Source organism: Callorhinus ursinus, unplaced genomic scaffold, assembly GCF_003265705.2.
Source record: "Callorhinus ursinus isolate GAN/ISIS: 27379988/994484 unplaced genomic scaffold, GSC_fseal_2.0 scaffold60, whole genome shotgun sequence".
Taxonomy (NCBI): domain Eukaryota; kingdom Metazoa; phylum Chordata; class Mammalia; order Carnivora; family Otariidae; genus Callorhinus; species Callorhinus ursinus.
Genome location: NW_027397122.1, coordinates 3904075 through 3930566, shown reverse-complemented (window position 1 = coordinate 3930566; position 26492 = coordinate 3904075). Strand labels below are relative to the sequence as shown.

At 48.8% G+C, this 26492-nt stretch overlaps 1 protein-coding gene across 7 annotated transcripts in view; it reads right to left on the bottom strand.

Annotated features, from left to right (window-relative positions):
* Positions 1–26492, bottom strand: part of COBL (cordon-bleu WH2 repeat protein) — a 277479-nt gene that overhangs the window by 165163 nt on the left and 85824 nt on the right. For 6 of the 7 annotated variants that reach the window (XM_073885054.1, XM_073885055.1, XM_073885060.1 and 3 more), the window contains exon 2: positions 2727–2930. In XM_073885054.1, the coding sequence (XP_073741155.1) occupies positions 2727–2930 (204 nt within the window). Of the gene's footprint in view, positions 1–2726; positions 2931–12286; positions 12664–26492 lie in introns of those variants that run through there. The other variant, XM_073885057.1, reaches the window with a different exon arrangement.

The following is a 26492-nucleotide window of genomic DNA, read 5'->3' as shown; positions in this document are numbered from 1 at the left end:
AAAAAAGAAAAAAAAAAAAATCAGTCATATGCAGAATGCAATCATCAGATTGCAATTGCTAATGTCTCCTCTCGGACAATCTTTCATATCAGGAAAAAGCATGGTGAAGGGGCTGATTATAAATTTTCAACTGCTTGCTCGTCCCATTAAAAGCTGGGCATGTTCTCTAATAAAACAAGAGAGAAACCACATTTATTAACAATCAGTAGATCTATTTTAAGCAAGGGTTGGGAACTGGACTTCAGCCTGCTCTGATATTAAAGAGCATGACACATAAAACCAAATCCCCAGGCAAGCAGCTGCTGAATCAGCACCAGCCAAGATGCCAAGGTCCCAGTTAAGCAAGCACATGGGCTACTGTTCTGACTCACTTAATCCTGCAGGAAGCTTGGGAGAGGGATTCTAATTTACTGCTGGAGAAGAGGGAAGTTTTTTAATGCTCGATCTTTAAGGCTGCATGTTTTCTCATAGCTACATTGCCATGCTACAAAGTGGTAGCTTCTACTTTGTAAAGAAAAGAATTTTAAAAAGATACAATTTAAGAAAGCGTTCAGTTTGGAAATGGTTTTCAAACCATTTCAAACCTGTACTTGTCAGGCAGGTATTCTATCTCTCTGCATGCATTTGGAGAACCGGACCCAGGTATCCAGTGTGTTAAGACAGGACCCACCAGCCCATTTTTCTACAAAATACGTAACTAGCTTGATAGTGGCAATGGTTTCTTGGGTGTGCACTGAGCTACAGACTTGTCGAGTAGGACACAGTTAACATGTGTCCTCATAGACAGACCTCAATAAATAGTATTTTTAAGTATAACTAAATTGGGTAGGGGGCCCCTGGGTGGCTCAGTCGGTTAAACGTCTGCCTTCGGCTCAGGTCGTGATCCCAGGGTCCTGGGATCGAGTCCTGCGTCGGGCTCCCTGCTCAGGGGGGAGCCTGCTTCTCCCTCTGCCTCTGTCTCGCCCCCTTCTTGTGCGCATGCGCTCTCTCTCAAATAAATAAGATATTTTTAAAAATCGGGTTGAAAATATAGGAATGGTGACTAAACCATAATACATTCACTGATCAAACTTCACACATGTATTAAAGTAGTTTGTAAACCCATAGTAACATGGCATGCTTCTCAAGACAAAATTCGGTGAAAAAATGTACTTAGAACAAGGACTACTCTGTAAAACAAAGAGACCAGAGACTCTCATCACTTGCACATCATGACCCCTGGAAGCTCTGCCTAGAGCAACCGCCACAGAGCCACTGGCTTCTGGGAGCCGCGAGGCTGCAGGCTGGGGTGCCTCCCTCGTGGATCCAGCGTAGACCAAGTTCAACTGCCTCCATGGGAGCCCTGCGGCTGGGACCCCAGCTACAGGAGGCCCCCCCCAAGGGGCAAGCCCCACACTGGGTGGGTGGGTGGCTCCACCCTGGGAAATGGGTTGACATCATCTGGCACGGGAAGAGATGCCGTACCCCACAACTCATCAGCTCCGCCCCCAGCTGTGTAGAGAGGCCTGCAGCAAGCTTCCTCCCCTCGTTCGCGTATCCCGTGGAATGATCTGTAAGATGTATGCACTCCTTTGTGCGTTAAGTTGCCACCTAGAATTTTCATGATAGAGTTTAAACAGATGCCAAGCATAGAATTTCAGGGAGAATCCAAATCCTGATATTTTAAAACAAAAGAGTTCCATCACTCTCTGCAGTGCAACCACCAGAATAAAAACACCCACGGTGGTGTGATTTCCACCATTACCCATTTTAAAAAATATTGGAGCAAACTGCTTTTTACAAGTGAAATAAGTCCTATCATCTCTTATTCTCGTTTTGTGAGAAATATGACTTCTATTCACTCCTGCCTCAGAATTAGACATATTTTTATGCTGGAACGTTTCCATACATAGTTGGTCACTCCATCATACTCTATCATAAAATCTGTATAAGCACTGAGATTTAATGTTTTGTTTCCTGTGACTCTGTGAAAATGTGTTCCTATAGATCAAGTTATCAGGAACAACAGTCGTAGCACAAAATCGATCAAACAACGTGATGATGTATCTTGAAAAAAAATCAGAAATTCTATTGGTAATACAATTCTGAATACTATGATCGCAGGAGGCTTTGCCAATGTTTCCGGTGTGGCTGACGTGGGAAGAGGAAGGGGCACGTGGCCTTAACCTCAGGCACATTCCCGGGCAGTGCAGATCTGAGAAAGGATTCCGGTGGGCATCTCGGGGCTGGAGACTGGTTGGGTCGGGGTTTAGCCGTCAGTGTAAACGTGCACTGGAAGCTGCATTTGGAAAATTGATTGCTGACTGTGTCTACACCTCTGTGGGCCAGCCTGTCAGTGGACACTGGAAGGGTCAACTCGGGAGGCTGCCCTGGCTGCATCACTTTGGCGCCAAGGATGCTGGCGCGGGCTCTGGAGCTGGCCACCTACTTGGAGATGCACACGGGCCTGTGATCCCCGCCCTTCCTCCGAGCTCACCCTCTACCAGGACTGAGCTCTGCAGTCCCTGCTCCCTTGGGATGATGGCGAGCTGGAGAGGGGCCACTTAGCCAATGGGCATCCAGGTGAGCCACTCTGGATTGTCACCTAGACCCAGCTCTGTAAACCCGAGACCCCAGGTCCGACCTGACAAGGGAGCAAGCGCAACGCAGCACGATCCACTTTTCAGTTCTCCTTGGACCTGAGAATGGATGGCAGTGACCCCTCCCCGAGGTGCCCGGACACTTACCTGCCATTGACCACGCTCTTCTTCTCCAGCCCGCTGGGCAGAACCACGGTGACTGCCACCATGCTGTTCCTCAAGGTCTCCTTCATGTGCAGCAGGTTCTGCGTAGGGCTGGGGGACACATCCCGGGGAAGCTTCTGTCCGCTGTGCATATTCGGCGTGGTGGGCTTTCCAGGAGGAGGGGGGGCACGAGCCTTCATCTTCCTCCTTAAACAAGGACAGCACAGGAGGACTGAATGAGGTGACAGCTTCCAACTATGACCTTAATACCATCACCCAAAAATTAAAAAAAAAAAAAATACCATCACCCATGAGCATCCGGCAGCTTTCTAGGACTTGCCCTCATGACAAGCCATCCTTGTAAGTATTTCTCCCTCCTCAGAACAGCCTTCTGAGGTACAATAACCCTTTTTTAAAATCCTCCAAATTGGCACACTCCTCAATACTAACAGAAAGGGGACAATTAAGAAGAACAGAAGAAGCATGCTTGAAAAGAAGCGTGCTTGAAAAGAAAGGATCAGCTGAAAAATGGGTTTACCACCAGCGAGTGGCATGGTCATAATTTATACAGATCAAGGAGGGGCTGGTGCAGCAGAGTTTGCGTGGACCAGCCCTTTCTGAGCCACTGAGTGGCCACCTAATTACGTGGACTCCACCAATGGTCTGCCTCAGTCCAGCTTCAATCCATGACCATGACCAGCTGAGGATCTGGAATCCACAGATCCATGATGTTGGGGATGCGTTATGACAGCATCAGGATGTACTAAATTAGCCAGAAAGCCCATCTGACCAACGCCCACGCACAGGCCACTGTGCATGCAGGTGGCTGCTGGGCAGCAAGGGACACGGGTGATAATATTGTCACCTTATTCCCAGCTACGCTTTGAATTCTCAGTTCACTTTGCAGGAGATTTGTAAACATCTGACAGCAAGCCACCCCCTCTGAGAAACAGGAACATTTTTTTAAATTTTCTAATTAATTTTATTTTTTATTATAATTTTATTTTATTATGTTATGTTAATCACCATACGGTACATCGTTAGTTTTTGATGCAGTGTTCCATGATTTATTGTTTGTGCATTACACCCAGTGCTCCATGCAGTACGTGCCCTCCTTAATACCCATCACCAGGCTAACCCATCCCCCCACCGCCCTTCCCTCTAGAACCCTCAGTTTGTTTCTCAGAGTCCACAGTTTCTCATGGTTCGTCTCCCCCTCCGATTTCCCCCCCCTTCATTTTCCCTTCCTTCTTCTAATGTTCTCCATGTTATTCCTTATGTTCCACAAATAAGTGAAACCATATGATGAAGAACATGAACATTTTGAGAAAGTCTTGTCTCCTCCAGATTATTCAGGAAAGCAAATGGCCTTACTTGACATATGTATTTTATTTTACATAAAGGTATGTCTGTCTACATGTATGCATACATATGTGTATATTCATACACGTACATAAAGAGACATTTTTGTGTACATAAGGACCTTATTTTACAGAGGCCCTAGGTATTTTATAATAGCGAGTATTTACTCAGCACCAGGGCCTCTGCTAATAAGAACCTTAGGAAGTTCACCTCATTCAATGCTCCAACTATTTGGCAGCTGAGAAAACTGCACATCCAAGAGATTCGTAGCAACCCTGAAGGCCCATGGTTATTGGTGTTGGAGCAGCGATGGAGAGCAGATGTGCCCGACTCCCAGGGGCTTCTCCTGCCCACCTTGCACCCCCCCCCACCTTCTACCATGCCCTGCTGATCCACAAAGAGCTAAGGAACTTAAATCCTCCCACAGAGCAATCTTCTTGGAGGCACTCTGGCCCAAAGTATCAGGCACGGTAGTTCCCTTTCTAGAAATTGGTCCCAAAGAAATAATCCCCCAATTATTGCACCACGGGACGTTCAAAGGTGCTCAATACAACATAATTTACAATGGCAAACAAACATAAAATAATCGGACCACAGGTCAATAAGAGACAATTTCAATAAACTATGGTACTTTAAAACAATGTTATACTGGTACAAGTTAGATACACTCTAAAAGTACAGGATTTGATGTGCCAAAACACTTGATTCAGGATTTCTTTTAGAAAACAAATATTATTTTAGAAAATTCCGTTTTTAAGAGGATTAGGCATTGTAGCAATAGATCATAAACAACCTAGAAAGACACATGAAAGAATCTCCAGGTTAAGTGTATTATTACATTTTGATATTTTCACTTCTATGCATTTCCTACTTTTTCTATAATATCACCTATATATGAATTACTTGTAAAACAAAAGCGGTTGCTTAAAATTGGGGAGAAAATAGTAAATGGGATTCCGAGCAGGGCACAAGCTCCTGCCATTCATGTCACTGGTTAACACAAAGATCTGGATCAGAATGACATTCCAGTCTCCTCCTCTACTGTGATACATAGACATAAATTGATTCCTTTTTTTCTTGGTAAAAACCTTACATCTGTGTCATATTTTTTTATCATTTGTGCCTTATTCTTACCCCTTACATACTTTCTAATTTTTTAACTTACAGAAATGAAAATGAAGTAGTCGGCATATAGCATGTGGGTGGAAGGGCTTTATATTATTAACTCATCTACCCTCCCGATGACACTCTGAGGCGGTACGACCATTTATAGGCAAGGAGTGTGGGCACATCTTGATAAGACTAGAAATTGGCAGAGCTAGCAATAACCTGAATGATTTTAAGCACTGAGTTCTCCAGCCCGTTATGAAGAACGGATGTCACCCCATTTTACAGATGGGGAGGTCGAGTCCCAGAGAAGTAGGTTACAGAGTCCCTCACTAGTCAATCTTGGGTTTAGGGCTAGATGCTCAGGCCCCCAGCAGCCCACTTGCTATTCACGTTACCTCCCAAAGATGTTTTCATTGGGGAAAAAAAGTGTTTACTTTTATCATTTTGGGGAAATGAATATCAGTTGTCCAGGGAGCTCTCTATTCATTTCTGGATACTAATAAACCTGGCTTGAACTCCTTCTGAGTCAAACAGAAGCAGCTCCTGATGCATTTATTCTTTTGGCTGGCACGACCGTGGGAGCAGAAGCGGGGAGGGAGGCGGAAGAAATTGCCAGTCCCCGCAACTTTTCCCACGTGAACAATCTCCCCAGCTAGCCACCTGCCCCAGCTCTCATCACTGACATCTGCCCACATGCAGCGTCCTCCTACCATCTAGACTCCGCCAGTGGATCCTGTTGCCTCTCGGGATTCCCTCACTCCAAATGCAGGAGATGAGCACCGACCACAGAGGGCTGTGCCTCTTCTCATACCTTTCTCTGCACTGTGCACCCTGACCCCACCCCCCATGCAAGAGTGACAGCCCCGCAGGCTGTGAGGACACCCAGGGAAGCTTTCTGTCCAGCATAGTGTTACATGTGTATGCACGTGTGCATGCATGCATGCGTGCGTGTGTGTGCATGCACACTGAAGTTAGCCAACACTGATAAAACTGGAACCCTTCACACAACGACATGAATTTCTGGCTCCGGTAAGATCCGGTAAAGCCCTCAACTCCTTCACAGCAAAAACCGGGTGTGTGCTTCCATTTGGACTCAATGCTCTCACACACCTGTCCCCTGTAGGGCTGTAGCCAATATTCAAAGCACTGGCACAGCCTGGAAGTCAGGGCTGTCCCCTTAGCTTCCATCCTGAACCCGCCCCTACTCTTCCCCCACTCACCTGGCAATGGGTCTAATGCTCCCTGCTCCTGGAAAACCCACAATCATGCCCCCTTGCCTCTGCCACATCGTACACCCTGCCTCGTATGCTTTGCTATCTTGAAAACACAGCTCAAAACCACGTCTTCTGAGAAGCCTCTGGATGCTCTGGGCCTAAGGACACAAGGCTGAGACCAGTGGTCCCCTCCCAGCTACACTCAGGAAGCACGTGAGAGGCTTAACCAAGTGCCCAAGTCCCAGCAGGGACCAATCGAATCTGCATTCCCGGAGAGGTGGTTGTGTTAAAGGATCACAACATTTCTCTAGAGCAGAGCCTCCTTAACATCAAAATGGCACGGGGTTTTAGTTGCGATTTCTGTATCATTTGATGAAAGCAACTGACAGATTATGAAGATAGATGTTGATAAATTTGTGAATTTGTGTTTTTATTTTTCACAGAATAGTATCTGCATATTTTGAGGGGTGCACTTGGGAAATTTCAGTCCATGCCAAGAATGGTGCCTGAGGTGTAGACAGAGTCAAGGCCAAACTTCAGAAGTGGCGTGTGTCTGTGAGCACACAGACCCCAGGGGGAGAAAGCCACTCCATGCCAGCCCGAGACACTGGACACACACACCCACCCCTGCTGCTATCGACCTCCCCAATGTGGCGATTCTGGCGCCTCATGTCTTCAACTTAATTTAACATCTCTGGAAGACAGCAGATGCTTTAATTTTTTAAAAGATTTTATTTATTTATTTGAGAGAGAGAGTGAGCGAGAGCGAGCGAGCACATGAGCAGGGGGAGATGGAAAAGCAGACTCCCTGCTGAGCAGGGAGCCCAATGCGGGGCTCAATCCTAGGACCCCGGGATCATGACCTGAGCTGAAATCAGATGCTTAACCGATGGAACCACCCGGGCATCCCAACAGCAGATGCTTTATTAAGGCTGTTTATATTCTCGATATTTAGCGCACTGCCCTTCATATCTACAGGTATTTACGAACACCTACTGATGACGATGACCCTGGCAAAGGTGAAAACCATGTAGGGTCTCAGCCTACAAGGTGCAGAGCAGACTTAGAAAATCCTGAGGCCAGAAGGATCCTGAAGAAATCTGCAGAGGTGGCCTTGAGCAGCCCGGAGAACAGCCAGAATTTGGAGCTGTGAGAGAAGGAGAGGAATGGAGGGAAAAAGTCCTAGCTGGGGAAAAGTATGCAGTTGGGGGACGGAGCGGAGAGAAAAACAAAATGGGGATGCACATCCTAGAAGAAGACAGCATTACGGGCTGCGTCTACTCAGCGCACCAGAGCGCTCTGGTTTCTCCAACCTACTCAGTCTCATTTGAATCCTTGTAATCTAAGGGTCAAGATCTGCTGCTCTCATTTTGCTGGTTGGGGAACCCATGAGCAGGTGGTTCCAAATAACAGCATCCCACACATATTTGGGGATTATCTTTTTCAAGGTCACTGAGAAAGCGGAGGGAAGCAGAAGGTGGTTTCGTGTCTGTTTTGTTCAAGGGGGAGAGGCCCAGCCGCTGCAGGAAATAGGGTCCGGTTGGAAGCAGGCCAAGGAGCTAAGTAATCCATTGCCAGCAGGGAATCCCAGATCATCTGGGAGAACCAGTGCGGGAGAAACTGCTGGAAGGCGCGTGGGGGGAGCCCTGATGGAGGCAGCTAGAGCAGTGAGCACAAACAGTTCTGGGGACACGCAGCCCGAATGAGAGGGGGGTAGCCCATGGGGAGAGTGCATGGAAAGAGCGGTCGTGGGAGGAAGACTGATGGCTCCGCGAGAGCAGGAGCGCCCTACAACGTTTGGGGTTCCAAGCCTCTGACTCCAGTACAAGGTTCAAAGCAGGCCAACAAAGGACACACTCTGGGAGGCGATGACCAGGTGGCTTTCGATGGCCTGGGTCTGAGATGACCGTGACATTTCCAAGCAGAGGCAAGTGCGGGCAGGGGAGAGGACTGAGGTCCATCGACTGAGGATCCTCTTCTCTGAGTGCTGCGAGGTCCCCACTCGGAACCCAGCACAGCCGCAGTGCCAGCCGCCAACAAGCCCTCCGGTGGGATCCCGCGCGTCTGCAGGTGGTGCATCTGCAGCGGGGAGAGGGAGTGGGGGCGAGCCGAGGCACAGTGGTCACCGCTCGGCCGGACCTTGGCCTTCTCTCAGTCCCGGCTGGCTGGTGGGTCCTTGGTCTCAGACGTCATCCGGCGTGTCCCAGGTAAGCCATCAGGATCTAAGACGCTGTGCATGGGTTTCTTCTTTCTGGATCTCAGTTCCTTTGGGGACATCGGGCGCTGGGCCATAGGACACTTCCAATTCTAGTCTACTAAACCATAATATGAAAATATGAAAGGAAAAATATGAACCCCAAATTACCACTATTATAATTAGGATTAGGATGGCCACTATCCAAAAAAAAAGGAAAGAAAATAAATGCTGGCAAGGATATGGAGAAATTGGGACCCTTGTGCTCTGCTGGTGGGAATGCAAAGGTGTGCAACCACTATGGAAAACAGTATGGAGTTTCCTCAAAAAAAATAAAAATAAAAATAGAACCCCCATAATTCCTCTTCTGGGTCGAGGAAAACCTTGGTGATAGTGCAGGTTTGGTTCCAGAGCACCTCAGGGCAGCAGCTATATCACAATAAAACCGCTCAAATGAGGGGCGCCGGGATGGCTCAGTCGGTTGAATGTCCAACTCTTGATTTCGGCTCAGGCCATGGTATCAGGGTTGTGAGATCGAGCCCTGTGTCAGGTCCCATGCTCAGCAGAGTCTGCTTGAGATTCTCTCTCCTTCTGCCCCTCCGCGGCTCATGTGCTCTTTCTAAATAAATAAATAAAATCTTAAAAACATAAAAATACTTTATTGCTAAGAAATGCTAGCCATCATCTGAGCTATCAGGATGTCATAATCTTTTTGCTGGTGGAGGGTCTGCCTCGATGCTGACGGCTGCTGATCAGGGTGGTGGTGGCTGAAGGATGGAGTGGCTGTGGCCATTTCTTAAACTAAGACAACAGTGAATTTTGCTACATGGATTGGCTCTTGCTTTCATAAATGATTTCTCCATAGCACGTGATGCTGTTTGATAGCATTTTACCCACAGAACTTCTTCTAAAATTGGAGTCAATCCTCTCAAACCCCACCACTGCCGCTTTATCTATAATATTCTAAATCCTTGTTGTCACTCCAACAATCTTCACAGAGTCTCCACCATGGTCTTTGCTCGTCCATAAGAAGCAACCCTCTCCATTGAAGTTTGATTCTGAGATGCAGCAAATCAGTCCCATCTTCAGGCTCCACTTCTAGTTCTAGTTCTCTTGCTATTTCTACTACATCTTCAGTTACTTCCTCTAATATAGTCTTGAACCTTTCAAAGTCATCCATGATGGTTGGAATCACCTTCCTCCAACCTCCTGCTCATGTTGATATTTTGATCTCTTCCTATGAATCACAAATGTTCCTACTGGCATCTAGAGTGGTGAATCCTTTCTAGAAGATTTTCAATTGACTTTGCCCAGATGCATCAGAGGAATCACTAATGTAGGGCAGCTAGGGCTTTATGAAGTAAGACTTGACAGTCAAAATTACTGCTTGATCCATGGGATATGGAGGGGATGTTGTGTCGCAGGTGTGAAAACAACATTCATCTCGTTGTCCGTCTCCATCAGAGTTCTCGGGAAACCAGGTACATTGTCAATGAGCAGTCATATTTTGAAAGGAACCCTTTTTTCTGCAGTAGGTCTCAGTACTGGGGTTAAGAGATCCAGTAAAACATATTGTAAACAGATGTGCCACCACCCAGGCTTTATGGTTTTATTTGTAGAGCACAGGCAGAGTAGATTCCGCACAAATTTTAAGGGCCTTACGATTCTCAGAATGGCTTCAGTCACCAGCTGTATTAGCCCCTAGCGAGAGAATCGGCCTGTCCTTAGAAGCCAGACACTGACTTCTCTCTCGCTATGAAGTCCTAGATCGGTCTCCAACAGACGGCTGTTTTGTCTACACTGGAAATCCAATAGCATAGCCACCTTCATTAATTCCCTCAGCCAGATCTTCTGATGACTGGCTGTAGCTTCTCCACCAGCCCCTGCTGCTCCACCTTGAGATGCTTCTTTCCTTAAACCTCATGCACCAACCTCTGCTCACCTCAGACTTTTCTTCTGCAGGCCTTCTCACCTCTCAGCCTCCATAGAACTGAAGAGTCAGGGCCTCGCTCTAGATCGGGCTTCGGCTTCAGGGAATGTTGTGGCTGCTTTGATCTTCTTTCCAGACCTTTAAAACTTCCTCCATATCAGCAAGAAGGCTGTTTTGCTTTCCTATCATTTGCATGTTCGCTGGAATAGTGAATTTCCTATTGGAAAATAGGAACTGTTCCTCTGTGTTCACAACTTGGCTCACTGGTTGTCACAGGAGATCCTGCTTCCAGCCTGTCTTGGCTTTTGACATGCCTTCCTCTCTGAGCTGAATCATTTCTAGCTTTTGATGAAAACTGAGAGACGCGTGGCTCTTCCTTTCACTTAAACATGTAGAGGCTACTGTAAGGTTATTAATTGGCCTCGTTTCAATAATGTTTTGTCTCAGGGAATAGGGATGCCTGAGGAGAGGGAGAGATGGGAGGAACAGTGCTCTGTGGAGCAGTTAGAACACACACAACATTTATCAACGAAGTTCACTGTCTTCTATGGGCATGGTTTATGGTGGCCCAAAACAATTACAATAGCAACATCGAAGATCACTGATCGTAGACCACCCAGACGAATATAATGAGAAATTTTAAAATACTGTGAGAATTACCAAGATGTGACACAGAGACACAAAGTTAGCAGATGCTGTTGGACAAATGGCGCCGGTAGACTTTCTCGATGCAGGGTTGCCACACACCTAACAGTGATAAAAAATGCAGTATTTGTTCAGTGCAACATAGGCGAGCACAATAAAACAACATATGTCTGTCTCTACCCAAAAGAACTGAAAGCAGAGACTTGAAAAGAACCCCCCCCCCCCAGGTTCACAGCAGCATTATTCACAATAGTCAAAAGGTGGAAGCAACCCAAGCACCCATCACTGATGAATGAGCAAAACGTGGTAAGTACACATTCTGGAATATTCTCTAGCCTTAAAAAGGAAACAAATTCTGAAGCATCCTACAACACGGAGGAACCTCAAGGACATTGTTATACTAAGTGAATACGCCAGAGACAAAAAGGCAAACACTGGGTGATTCCCCTTACTTGGAGGTTCTGATAGCTGTCAGAGAGACCGACCTTGGAATGGAGGGCGCCAGGGGTTGGGGGTGGGTGGGATGGAGAGGCTGTGTGTAACGAGTTTAACAGTTTTTTGTCAAGCAGAGTTTTGGTTTTGCAAGATGAAGAGTTCTGGCGATTGGCTGCAGGACGACGCGAAGGTACCGAACGCTACCGACCACACGCTGAGAAATGGTTGGCATAGTCAATTTCATGTTGTGTGTATTTTACCACACCTGGATCACAATAATTTCATCCTCGTAACATTAGACGTTCATCCTGGTAGTTTTATCACTGCCAGCATGTAGGGCAGGTTTACTGTCAGGTCTGTCTTCTGTCCCTCACTGGGCTCCTTCCTGGGGGCCCCTCAGCCCCCACAACCTAGCTCCCGGCACAGAAGGAGTTTCTTTTGCCGAGCACGCTGGGGGAAGAGAAGGCGGCTGCACAACCTGCCAAGGGTGGAGGGAGGCCCAGGGCCCCTTAGAGCAAAGGGCGTGGGTGAGGCTAGACCCCCCCCAGGGGAGGGACCCCCTCGGGGGCGGGTCCAGAGAGTGGGGGCAGGTTGCTGGATTAAGCTTCTCTGTGCACGATGGGACAGTGACGGGGTCTCCTCTCCTCCTCCACCCGAGCAGCACCCACAATACCTGAGTTCAGGCTTGTCTTTTCGAGGATGTAACTTCGTGCCAGTTCGAGAGCTGAAGCCGCCCAGGTGGACAGACACCCCAAGCTCCTCTGAAAGCGAGCACCGTCTCCACGTAACGCAGTCACGGCGCCACTGGCTCCCTCCACCGCGGAAAGACTGCTGCTGTTCCCATGGACCCGATCATCTTCACTCAGTCCACGAAGGTCTTTGCACTGCCAACCCGGTTGCTCCCAGACTGGTGGCTCCCTTCCGGAAGGTCCGTGCAGGTGCCGTGGAGTCCGACACCAAGGAGCACGTGGACAGTTAAAAGGGCAGGGCCACTCCTGGGCACGTCCCGGGCAGGTGACCCAGCTGGCGACCCTACCCTCCTTCCCTGCACCGTCAGGGAGAAGCAGGGCTGGTCCAACGTGCCTCAGGGACTGAGTCACTGAGCAAGCAGCACCCCCTCCCTGGGCTCCCTCCAGGTACAAGACTGGGTGTGCCCCAGCAGAAACTATCAAATGAAATAATATGTACAAAACAGCTCTGGCATTTCAAAGGTCATCAATCAGAATGCCAGATGGTTTTTGATTCAAACCATCCCATATTTCCTGTCTAAATTTCAGGGCAGTGCTTGCTAGCTCCCGCATCACCTGGGATGCCACCAGCTGAGGATTTTCTTCCCAGAGCTCGTCCACATGCAGCAGAACGCTGAGCTCTGTTCCCTCAATGCGAGGCCATCCAGGATGCCGTGGGCTGCTCGTCTGGCACCACCTGGGCCCAGCGAATACAAATTCCAGGGCTGGAGTCCAGGTGGCTGCATTAAAACCTAACCCTTAAGGCACCGAGCCAGGCTGGGGGAGCCCGGGGCAGGCAGAGCCTGCAACCTGCGAAGGGAAAATCCCCACAACTCTCTAACTTCCCCGGAGCAGAGTCCAAAGGGCTCTCTGCTTTATTTTTATTTGTTTTATTTATTTCTGTGCCTCAAATACTTTCTCAGTGTCCCTGACCAGTGGACACTGAAGTCAGTGGTCATGCTGATGCCGGCTCACCTGTCTGCGTGACTGATGTCCATTTACCATCCGGCTGCCCTGGCAGGAAGCAGGGTGAACAGTATCTGCCTAAAGGGAATTTCAAAGAGAAACCCGGCACACCCCACTCCTCCCGCTTAGGATCCACCGTGAAGCAAGCTCTGCCTAACTGGGTCTCTTTTCACCCCGGGGCAGAAGGGAGTTGCCACTCTCTGCCCAAGATTCTTCCAAAGCAGAACGTTTGATTCCTCCTAAAAGATTCTGAGAGTTAGAAACGCGCCGCCTTGGTTCTCAGGGTCACTTTGCTGCCAGTGTCAGCCTGGTCTCTCCTGCCAGGTCGCCAGACAAGGCCTGGGCCTCAACCCCACGGAGGGAGCAGCCTGGACGTGGGTAGGGAGCCCTAGGAGAGTCCCAGGCAGCTGAGTCTACGCAGGCTCCCAGCCTCGCCCCAGACCTCCTGAATTGGACTCTGCGGTTGTCACGCTCCAGGTGATTCCTGGGGGCAGACCTGGTTGGGAGGAAGCATCAGAGAAAGGGGCACATTTCTAACAGGATTTTAATAATGATGCTATGGAATATTATTTTGCACACTTATTTAGTCCTGTGAGCCAGAGCCAAGTGTCTCTGAGAAGGCAGTCATCCACTAAACAAACATGGTCGGCCCCACTGTGTCCCAGAGCCACTCCAAGACCTACGATAAGAGATCTAAGTCGCCCTCCACAGGCTCACGGCCTCCGAGGGCCGACTGATATTACCAAGCGATAGCACACGTAAACACAGAAAAGAAGGACAGACCGTGCTACTCAAGGGTTATAAAGGACTCCCGATTTAGGCTGGGTTCGGGAAGTGACCTGGGAGCCGGGATATGAAAAGTCAGTCGGAGTTGGCAAGGACAGGGGTGGGCGTGAGCTGTTCCCAGCAAGCACGTGAGAGGGAGGCAGGGGCCTGAGCGTGCACCGGATTACGGAGAGCCTCGTTCATTTCCTACGAACCACACTGAGCAGGACAGTGGCCATTCTCGAGGAGCATGCGCACACGCATAAGCACACATGCGCACACGCATAAGCGCACATGCGCACACGTTCAGGCGCACATGCGCACACACGCACAAGCACGCGCATGTGCTCCAACTGGGGGGAAGATGTGGTGGGTCTGGTAAGAGAAGCTAGAGAGAAAGGAGCCTGGCTGGGAGTGCCAGCCCTCCCGATGGAAAGCCCCGAAAGGTGAGGTGCTCAGACAGGTGCAACGGGGCCTACACGCCCAGGAAGACAGGCCATGTGGGCAGCTATGACCCCGCCTACCCAGCAACCTCAACTGGGATCTTGGGGTGGACACTGTATTTCCATTTTGCCCAGCAGTCTCGGGGGCACTAAGGTGGTAGAGATGGGGACAAGGGCTCCAAGTGGAGCGGACGTGTGGGAGTGGGCAGGACGTGGGTGTGTGCTCTCCCAAGTTTGCAGGGTCCCTGCAGCCCCCTACGCATTTGGTTAGGACTCCAGTCAGTACACTGTGAGGATGAGAGAGGACCAGTCAAGTGCCTCTCAAGTGCTTCTGCCCTGCGTTCTAGCAACACACTCGACTTGCATGACTCCGATGGTGCTGGTTTCAGAACTGCCCACTTGGGTACACTGCGGGCTAGGAAGCACTAGCTGTATAAGCCACCACTTTCCTGACTGAAAGCACTAAATTAGATGCACGAGATGTGGGTATAGCCCGGGGCTCGCAAATACTCCGGGCTCTCTGCGCACGAGGCCTGGGCTTGAGAGTTTCCATGTAGACCGAACCAGGTAACAGATGTAAGGTGACTGGTGCAGGACCTGGCAAGGAGTAGGTGCTCAGAACAGGTCTCCTGTCTTTACACACTCTCTTGTGCCCCAAAGAGGGTATCTGACTCATGGAGAAATCTAAAAGGGACTTAGGACGGTGCTAAGTTCATTTACAGCAAAAAGGTGCACCTGGGCAGCATGGAAATTTCGTCAAGTTACAATGTGCTTGAGTGTGCCTGTTTCGTTTTTTAAAACAGTGTTCTAAAATAATTATAGAATTCTTAAGTAAAACTTTAGTGCAAGAAACCTCACTTCTAAAACACATTTTTCTTTAAACCAGAGATTAGGAATCCCTAAAGATCTACAAATGTTGCTGGCAGCCTAAAAGGTAAAAGATTCTTTTTTAACATGTGCAATCATTTAAATAATCATTTAATTAGGAGTTTCCCAAATGGGGTCATCTGCATTGTACTCACTGCCACACGGTTCAGTACCCGTGTTGTGCGGGGTTGGGACCACACCTGCAGCAGAGACTGAATAATGTCCCCTGCACTGTGAGGGTCAAAGGATCCCCGGCGGTCCAAACCCAAAGTCCTACACTGCTTGAGAACTGACCATGCTTTTTTTCTGTTGCCCAAAAACGTGATGAGAAGATCCTGCCCTTGTAATTAGCTGTGCGGTGTTAAAAAGGCAAGGACAAATATTTCATTTAACTACTTTTCGGTATTGTGTTCACTTGCATTATCAAACATGTCCATCAAATTAATGGGATCTTGTTATCTGCATTAGAAAGCAACCATAGGGGTGCCTGGGTGGCTCAGTTGGTTGAGCGTCTGACTCTTGGTTTTGGTTCAGGTCATGCTCTCAGGATCGTGAGCTCGAGCCCCGTGTCGGGCTCCACGCTCAGTGTGGAGTCTGCTTCGGATTCTCTCTCCCTCTCCCTCTGCCCCTCCCTCTCATGCTCTCTTTCTCTCTCTCAAATAAATAAATAAATCTTAAAAAAAAGGCAACCATAATGGCATTGATGTAAATGATGGTCATCATCTTAAAAGATTAATGTGCACAGTAAGAAACTGACCTACAGAGGTTTAACTTTTTACAGGTCAGATTGAATGCTGGTGATCTCAGTCAAGTGTCAGCGCCACAGAAAGGGAGTGCATGGTCGTGATTCAGAGTGAGGCCCACCTGGCTACGTGGCAGGCAGCCTCGGATCAAAGCCTGGCTCTGCCTCTCACTAGCTGTGTGCTCTCAGAAACTGACAGAGCCCTGTGCCTCAGTTTCCTTATCTGGAAAACAGGAACGACCCTGTAGGATTGCCGTGATGATCTGATGTAATGATGCTTACGAACTAGCACTCAAGTTCATAATAAGTATTAGCGACTAACAACTAACAACTTTGTTAATGTGACTTTTGTGCTTCACTTTGTGTAATTTATACATTGTTTTCATTTTACAGTTGTAAAAGGAGCCTACTTACCTAGCTTCACACTCGTAGGTATTTAAGAAAACTGTAATACATTTAATTGAATAAAAGAGGTCACAATCATTGTTTTGGGACAGCCGTGAGACCACTTTCTTACACCATATGCAAAAATAAACTGAAAATGGATTAAAGACCTAAATGTGAAACCTGAAACCATAAACCCGCTAAAAGAAAACACAGGCATAATCACTTGGACATCGGCCTTAGGAATATTTTTCTGGATATGTCTCCTCACACAAGGGGAACAAAAGCAAAAATAAACTATTGGGACTTCATCACAATAAAAAGCTCTTCCACAGCAAAGGAAACCATCAACAAAATGAAAGGCAACCTACAGAATGGGAGAAGATATTTGCAAATGATACAACCGATAAGGGGCTCACATCCAAAATATATACAGAATTTATACAACTCAATGCCAAAAAAAACAAAACAATCCCATCAAAAATTGGGCAGAGGACCTGAACACATGTTATTCCAAAGAAGACATCGAGAGGGCCAACAGACACATGAAAAGATGCTCAACATCACTCATCATCAGGGAAATGCGAATCAAACCACAACAAGATATCACCTCACATCTGTCAGAATGGCTAAAATCAAGAAGAAAAGAAATAACGTGTTGGCGAGGATATAGAGCAAAGGGAACTCTTGTGCTACTGTTGGTGGGAATGCAAACTGATGCAGCCACCGTGGGAACCAGTATGGAGGTTCGTGAAAAAAATTAAAAATAGAAATATCTTTAGTGGCAGGCAGTGGGCATTTAGGTGGCAAATACGGTGTCCAGTTCAAGTTGCCCAATGTGTATGGAGCGTTCCAGGTGAAAGTGGATTACAACCGGCTAGGCTACACGAACTTACACTCCTGCACTCGGGTGTCCATGAGGCCACTCCTGCACACGCAGTATGAGTGCATCATCCCATCGGCCTAGCCCTACTACGCCAGCCAGAGACTTCTCCATGATGCTGGGGCTCTTCATCTTCAGCATTGTCTTCTTACACGTGACGGAGAAAGATTCAGTCTGACTGAGGGAGCAGAGCCCTGCAACTCCTTAAAACACACAGATGGCGGTTATGTAGGATTGGGTCTTCCTCTCATGGAGGTTTTTTTTTGGTTTGGTTTGGTTTCCTTTTTTTTCTTTAAGCCATGGGATAGTGGTACAGCATGACCTCAGTGGGAGCTACAGCATTGGGTACCAAGGGATTGGGGGTTGGGGAATGATTTTTATGTGTTTTTCCACCTAATGCTAAGTGGTATTTTTCATATGTGGTCACTCTCCTTTCTAAAATAAACATTGCCCTCCAACTTCAAAAAAAAAAAAAAAAAAAGTGCCATAGTGCTATCTAGTAATTCCACTGCTGGGTGTTTACACAAAGAAAATGAAAACACTAATTCAGAAAGATAATCTGCACCCCTATGTTTACCGCAGCATTATTTACAATAGCCAAGATATAGAAACAATCCAAGTATCTGCTGATAGATGAATGGATAAAGAAGCTGTATTGTGTGTATATATACACATATGTACATACAATGGAATATTACTCCGCCATAAAAAAGAATAAGATCTCACCAATTACAACAACATGGCTGGATCTGGAGAGTATAAAGCTAAGTGAAGTAAGTCAAAGACAAATATCAGATGATTTCATTTATATGTGCAATCTAAACAAATAAAAGAAATGAACAAACAAAAACAGAAACAGACTCACATACACAGAGAACAAAGTAGTGGATGCCGGAGGGGAGGCGGGTGGGGGGGATGAGCAAAATAGTTAAGTGGAGTAAGAGGTACAAACTTCCAGTTATAAAATGAGTAAGTCAGAGGGATGGTAAGTAGAGCATAGGGAATACAGTCAATAGTACTATAATAACATCATAAGGTGACAGATGGTGAACACACTTATTGTGGTGAGCACTGAGTAATGTATACAATCATCACTACATTGTAAAATGAAACTAATATAACATTGTGTGTCACTATGCTTCAATAAAAAATAAAATACAATAAAATATTTAAAAATAAAATGGGTCACTCCACTATCAATTCTGAGACAGGCAGGCAGCCTGGAGTCCCAGGATTCATCAGGCATTTGCTGCTGGTCATCCACACGATTTTAGATCATCTTCAACTGGACGGGCTGAACAGGAGAGGGCCAGGCAGGATGGCCAACACCCCACCGATGGCCAGGAGTGACCAGGCCACATGGAGTCTCAAAAGCTGATCATGAGCCTGCAGAGAAGGCCCCTCCCACCCTAGCACCTTCTAAGGAAGGGGTGTGTGGTGCCTGCCCCTCCAGAGCCTCCTCTCCACTCCCTGAATCCTACCTTGGTGGTCCATCTGACCTCAGACTGGGTGAGTCATGTCTGTCTTTGAGAAGAGAGTTAGACCTTCACAAAGAAGAGGATCACCTGGTCCTTGGGTCACGGTCACAGCAACAGCAACAGCCAAGATTCCAAGAACATTCTAGAGCCTTTTGGGACATGCCCACGTGAGTGATGGATGCTCAGCTCTGACCAGACCTAGGTGTTCCTCTCAGATCTCATCTTATGGAGAGAATCAGGATTCTGTCTCTCCCTTCCCATCCTGTGCAGACAGGCATTGGTGTCACCTGTGTGGCCAACTACATCATGCAGTCTGTCAGGCCTCTGACACTGAGCCTCGGGTGCCGGTCCCTTCCCTTGTGACTCCCCATCTACCCTGTCCACTCAGAAACCACACCCTGAGACTTGGATTTCAGAATGGGGCCTGCAGGTCACCCTATACTTCAGGGTCATGCTCCATAAGAGTCTTCAATAGGGTTGGCATGACCAAGGAAATTAACTGGTTTTCTTTTGTAAATGTGTTTTATCTAGTGGGTAGAGTTTCCCTTCTCCAAGATGCATCTACAATGTTCTAAAGAAATTCAATGAAAGTTTAAGCATATCAAGTGCTTGGTACGTGGAGTCCAGGCAAACGGAAGGCCTTCTGCTGGCACCAACAACGTCCTTCCATTTATCCTTCCAGGGACAATACAACTCCAGGACAAAGTGGAAGAAAGACATCCGATCCCAATAGCCGATGCTAGGAATAAACTACAGAAATGAGGGGGGAGAATGCTGTGGAGGCAAATAGGGTGGGAACATGGTCTTCAAAACTATTCTCCGTGATACAGCCACAGTGCTGAGTGGGGAGGTGTGTCCTCCCTTTCAACCCACGCCGGGAGCAGGGACAGGGAGGGACACTGCTACCAAAGGGACTTGCCTTTCAACTGGGACTCAGAGAGAGCTATTTCAGAGGGCTCCGGAGTGGCTTAGATGGAATCCCCATTAGAAGCAGGATGCCACTGGGGCGCCTGGGTGGCTCAGTCAGTTGAGTGTCTGACTCTCAATGTCACCTCAGGTCATAATCTTAGGGTCGTGGGATCGAGCCCTACATCAGGCTCTCTGCTCAGTGCAGAGTCTGCTTGTCTCTCTCCCTCTGCTCCTCCTTGCTCAAGGTCTCTTTCTCTCTCTCTCTCTAAAATAAATAAATGAAATCTTAACAAAAAGAAGCAGGATGCCACTTTTTAGACAAAATCCCCTTATCCCCACCTGAAGTCCACAGGCTCCATCCCATGTCTCACCCTTGTTTCCTGCTGAGAGATTCTGCATTCATGCTCACGCTACATCAAGTCCCTTCAGCACTTTGCTTTGTACTTGCAATAAAGTACAGCACCTTGGCAGAGCTTTGAAGGTCCGAGCCTTCCCACCTCAACTCCCCGCCAGCCTCAGCCCTGAAACCCACCATGTTCCGACCACACATCCTAGGAATAAGCAAGCTCTCCCTTGTTGAGGACTCACACATGCTGTTCCCCCTGCTGTAAATGCTCTTCCCTCTACTCAACTTTCTACCTGCCATGATCCAAACTGACATGTGCACCCCTAAAAAGGCCATTCCCCAGTTCCTAATGAAGCCCCATTATTCTCCAGCAGGGTCTTGATTCCTTCTGTAGTGCTTCTCCTGATCTGCACTCACAGGTCTTTGCTGGGCTGTTTAGGACCAGCCATGACTCTAGACTCACACTCCAAGGGAACAGGGGTCAAGACTTTGCTGTTAATCAGGAGACACAGTTGCTCGGCAACTACCTGCTGTATGAGTGAGTGAGTTTTTACTGCTGGGATTCAGCTGCCATGCCATTGGCCAAGTTTGCCAAAAACGAAGACAAGGTGAATGTCCAGTCGCCCAGAGGATAGCAGACAGTACTGAAGGCACCCAGGACTGTTTAGGGAACCCACAACCACCCAATGGACAGGAACCGGCTTTCATGGCTCTAAGGACAATATTCATCCAGTTTTTAGCTCCTAGTTTCTGAGCACTCTGTGTGTGCTTGCTTCTCACAGCAGCCTCACATGGAAGGTAGATCCTCCGCATTTTATGTACGGGATGACTGAGGATGCCACAGGGTGAGTAACTTCCTCAGGGCCCCACCGCTGGAAAGACTGGAATGCTACTCAGGCCAGGATGCACCCCTGTGCCCCTCAGTTATTTCCTGAAAATAAACCCCCAGGGTTATCTGGCAGGTTGGTGTTGAGCTGTCTAGGCGCTGTGCCCTGTGCTAGAATGTTGGCACCCTGCGGGGGCAGCTGTGATGAGAGGGGTAGGTCAGGAAGCAACCCTTTGGTGAAGTTTCTGGCACAGTCATAGATACAAGCCGTCTGCTGTGATGTCGGGTCTGGACAAGGCTTGTTTCTAAGTAGAGTTAGAGCCCCATCTTGTTTCTAGGTAGAGTTAGAGCTCCCAAGAACTTCATTCGGGGCTACAGCTTCCTTATAGATCCCACAAATCATAAGGACCCTGTTCAGCACCCTCGGGGAACAGAGGAAGAGGTAGAGTCAAGGGGAATGGGAAAGGGCTGATGTCCAGAGCTGGGATAGCCTCTGGGTCAGCCCTCAGGGTTCTTGATACCTCTAGGGTTGGGGACTCCTTAGAGGATCTTATGAAGGCTATTTGCCCTCTCTCCAGGCAAGATGCACCTTCACATGCACACGAGATCCACAGACCATGGTGAGTGATCGGGGACCCTGGGATAAAACCCCCGTGATACTTTCTCTCAGAGTTGGGCACCTCCCAGGATCAGGGCAACGTTCCCTCTAAGACAACAATTCCTTCTAATAAAGGAGAAATGAGGAACGTCCCCCAGATGCTTTTCCCTACCAGCTCTGCCTTTAAAAACAAAGCTTAACACAAGAGGAACATTCACTAGGAACCGCAGATCAGTAATATGGGCCAAAAGGTATATATTTATGAACCTCTCAAATTAAGAGGACACCTCTAAGCTGCAGCTTACAGATTAAGACAGTAACGCCACACTGTTCCAGTAAACCAGGGGGCAATGGCTGTCCCCAGGAAAACGCCGCATTTCGGGGCAATGCAGACACCATATTTAGGAATTCTGCCCCCAGAACATAGTTTTACAGCTGCAAAGCATCTACCAGCCCCCGTGACACTCTCTACAATCAGGAAGGCGTTAAGTTCAGATCTAGCAAAGAGATCCCCAAGCTGTGTGAGCTCCAACAAGCGACTTCGTGTGGGCAGGTTCCTGTCACTTGTAAGCCTCGGTTTCCCCTAGAGCTGACCAAAGAGCGCTTCCAAACGTTCATCTGACATGATTAATGTAAGGATTAAATGTTTCTCATGCTGCACTGCTAGGTAGGCAGCACTCAAGGACTGGTAGCTGTTACAAATATTTTTTCTGTTATTAGCAGGTTTATTGTTGGGGACAAAAACCCCCAAAAGCCAGCCTCTTGTCTCCATGAGGGTAGACTAGAAGCTAGCTCCTCAAGGTGCCCCCAAAAGGCTCATTTACGCAACAAATGCATTCAAAGCCAACTGAGAAGCCTACTCTCGGCATTATTTCACCACTTTGACCCGGGTTTGGGGAAGCTTTCAGTAACTCAACATGAAAAGATTAGCTTTCTTGATAGGATTTTCAAAGACATTATGACAAAAGATATCCATAACACTCACCAAACTCTACACTCAGGCCTGCATGTGTGGGAACGCTGGTATCTCTGCACACATCAAGTAAATATTCAAAGAGGAACATAGGAGAGCCGGGTCCCACAGCATTACCCAACTCCCAGGCAGTTAGGAAAGCTCCGTAGGTGCGGATCACTTAACCATCGGCAAATGCTCCGCGATGAAGCTGAGCAGATGGACTCCCGCTCCAACTATCAGATAAAACAAGAGTTACTGCATTGTCGAACGGTACAGCAAAAGGATCTCTCCTTCCAAATAACAGGCAGTGCTCCTTTCCTGAAGTTGGAATATTCTTATCAAATGAAATGAAATAGATGACTTACTGATTGCCAAACCACCTGGCAATGTTTTTGCACACATCCCAAACTGTTCCCTGCCCCCGCCTGGAGCAGCTTGCTTTGTCCCCCTACAAGGAGAGCAGAGGGGTCTCTAGGCTGGGTTAAAGCAGTCCCAGGAGATAAGGAGCTTCCCTGGACTGGGAGCACGGAGGCGAGGAAGTGCCATGAGAACAAGTGGAGGCCTCTGATCCGACCCAGCCTAGTGACTTATTAATAAAGGTGCCACCCGATGCAGGGCTTCTTCCCAAGCAAGCCTGCACACGGGTGACTGCGCTCACTGAGATGCTCCCTGCTGTGTGCACAACCAGCGCCCAAACTCACAAGATGCCTTCGTTTACTTGGTCAAAGACACAGACCTTTTAACCTTGGAAAATAAAATGTTAAAAGGAGGAGCTACTAGGGAGAGGAGCAGAGTTTCCTCCTCCCGGATGAGGATGCCTGGCGGCAACCTGCTTCTTTCTTACAAAGCACACCCACTACCTTTTCCGACTGGGCCCATGTGGGCAACACAGGCGTTCACTTGGGGGAGAAAACTCTGATTGTTCTTCAAGAGCCAAGTCAGACCTTTCACATTGCTGCCCACCTCATGCAACCAAGCATTTGCTGAACTTGTAGAAAGCAATTCTTGCCATCTAAAGGCACGATTTAGCACCTTCTTTTCCTGAAGAGTGTTTATTTTTCTTTTCTTCCCTCCAAAAAGAACCATGTGACAAGAAGCTCATTGTTTTCTGCCAGCCAGTCTTGCAGTAGTGTGGTTTTTCAAGCTCGAAACCTATATTCGGTTTCTACCAAATGCCACTGTCCCAGGATTACAAACAATGCTGCCAAACAGATAATGTGTGCAGGCAGACGTGCCTCGGAGCCCGATGTGCTCCGGTTCTCAACAGAGCCAAGGGCCTGGGGTCCCAGTGAAGGCACAGAGGCCCGAGGATGAGGGGCTCTGGTGGCCAGGACAACACCTTTCCCCCTTTGGGCCCCTGCAGTCTGCTCTGTGTCACCTGAGCTACCCGCTTCCCTGGCTGGCAGCCCCCAGAGATCTGGTCAACCTCCCTCTCTGGCTGGGGAGGCAGGGCCAGTCCAGCACAGCCCCCTGGAGGAGGCAAGGAGTGTGCTGCCCACGCCCCCCCACCGCCCAGCTGTCCCCTGGTTAGATGCCAGCTTCACTGCACAGAGGCCACACCCACACCTGGCCACCACCTCCCTCCCACAACCCCAGAGACTGTGTAAGTCTGCTGGCTTGTAGGCCCTTTCTAGCTGAACGAAGAGCTCCTCTGTGCAAAGCTGCTCGCTGACGCTCCTTTCATTCGGGGGTTCCACTATTTCCCAAGGCTTCCACCTGGCTTTCATCTCCTCCTACTCCCCTTCCTTCTCTGCCTTTCCTCCTCTTCCTATGCTTCCTTTCCCTCCTCTAATATCTGTGCCAAGTTGGTTCCAACTCCGCCAGGCTCCACCCCGTCTCCTCCTTCCCACCCTCCCAGCTCCACCCGTACTCAGGCTGTGGTCTTCTCTCCGCTGGACTATTACAGTAGACTCTCACAGAGTCTCCTCCGCCTCCTGCCACACCCCCTTCTGAGTCCCCATCTCCACAGGCTAGGAAGACCCTTCCTCAAAGACAACTCCATTCAACCATGCCCCTGCTGCAAGCACCTCAGTGCTCCCCACTGCCCACTGCATCATCCCAAACTTCCCTGCCTGAGATGTTTTATCCCAATGCTGTTTCCACCATGCCCCCACAGCCCCCAGGTGTGGCGACCAGAACCTTGGTGCTCTACACACAGAAGGGACTCTCTCCCCTCCATCCTATCTCCAGCTGTTGATCCTCTGCCAGCTTCATCTCCGAACCCTTCATGACATCTCAGCACCACCGCCAAGCAGCAAAGACCCTACACAATGCAGTCAACCGCTTGCAGCCTCCACTTTCTCCTCCATGTGATGGGGATAATACCCATGCCTTCTCCACAGAATCATGTCAAAGTTAAGTGATCTCACTCTTGTCGGATCCATGGACAGTGCCTGGCATCTGAGTCTTTAGCTAGCAGCTACTGTGACACAGTGTGGAACGGGACCATCTTGTTCTCAAATATCCGTGAAGGCACAAAGCTGAGAATCCCATGCTCTAGATGCTAGAAGTGCCCCTACAAGTCCTTGCCTGGAGGGATCCCCACCTGCTGCCCATCCCCTCAATAGCACAGTAAGGAGAAGACTAGAAGTCTCTGTGGCCAGTATGTCAGGCTAGTGGGGACATCATGGTGACCCAACCCTCACCTGGTGCTTCTCTGTCCTCCCCCAAATCAGCCAGGGGCCACCTGGAGAACCACACCAGGTCTGAGCTGGACTGGAAGCCAATGGAGACGGAGCTGCAGAACTGCAGGCCTGGGGCTGGTGGGAGCACCATGATGTGGGCCCCTGGGGCTGGGGCAAGTTCAGGAATAGAAACTGATACGTTTCCTGCCTAACTAGTTTTGGAGGGAGGCTGGCTCGGACTGCCCGCGTTAGCTGGGTGACAGAGAGGGTCAGAAGTGAGAGCACGCTATAGGCCCACTGGTTGAAGCCCAAAAACGCTGAGTTCCAAAGGCAGCTGAACACTGCAGAATTCAGCAGACTCAAGAGACCTTCAAAGGAACCTGAACAAGAGGGATGCCTGCTGGGGCTGGGCTCCAGGCAGGGACCACTCTGAAGCTGTTGGGGGCACAAGAGGCAGGAACCCCACAAGAGGACCCAGCATGGGGGCACCCGCTGCACCAGAGGGCGGGCTGAGCAGTAGCGAGGGAAGGACAGAAAGCACCCACAAAGGACAAGTGCTGGCTCCTTCCCCTACTGTCAGCATCCCTACCCAGGCCACAGAAGCAGCCCCCGGGGGCCCCCAAAGCAGACAGAATGCAGCAGTCTCTCCAGCAGGTGCTGTGGGGAGGCCTGAGTGTGGAGGCCGGGTGGGAAGGCGGGAGCTTCAGCTGGATATGGAAGTGAACTTGAACTTGTTCCTCAACCTGTGACAAATGAGACCACTCTGGTGGGTGACAAGAACTGAAGTCTACGGGGCCTGCCCGACACGTGTTCCCGGATGGCAGAACTGGCAGAGACCTGACAGTCCTTTCGTAAATGCGCGATTCTTCTCCATCTCACCACCATTCCAGAATGGTCAGAAATGGAAATGGCCCAAAAAAGAGAAGAAGAGAGACTAGTAGGGAACAACCCAGATCTATGTTCTCCCTTTCCTCCTTCTCTGGAAGACCACGAAGGGAGGGCAGACTTTAGAATTTCCCAGGACCCACGCGGCTGTGGTTCTGGGAGAGCTGGGTTAGCAGCTCCAGGAAAGCCGAGCCACGCAGAAGACCAGAGCGCCTGGCGCACCCCTAAACTGAGATCTGGAGGCATTGGTCCATTGGTATTCCTGAAGAAAAGAGCAATCAGGGAGTTTTAGGACGTTCTCTTCAACACTGACACATTTCTTCCTGAGCCATGTGGCCATTAGTAAGCATATCCCATGGAACCACCAGGGAACCTGTGTGTGAGTTCACCAATTAAGATGTTAAATAATAGAAAATCATGGAAATGACCAGGAATATATTTCAACACATCACTAAAGAAAGGGCAGGCACCTCTATTATA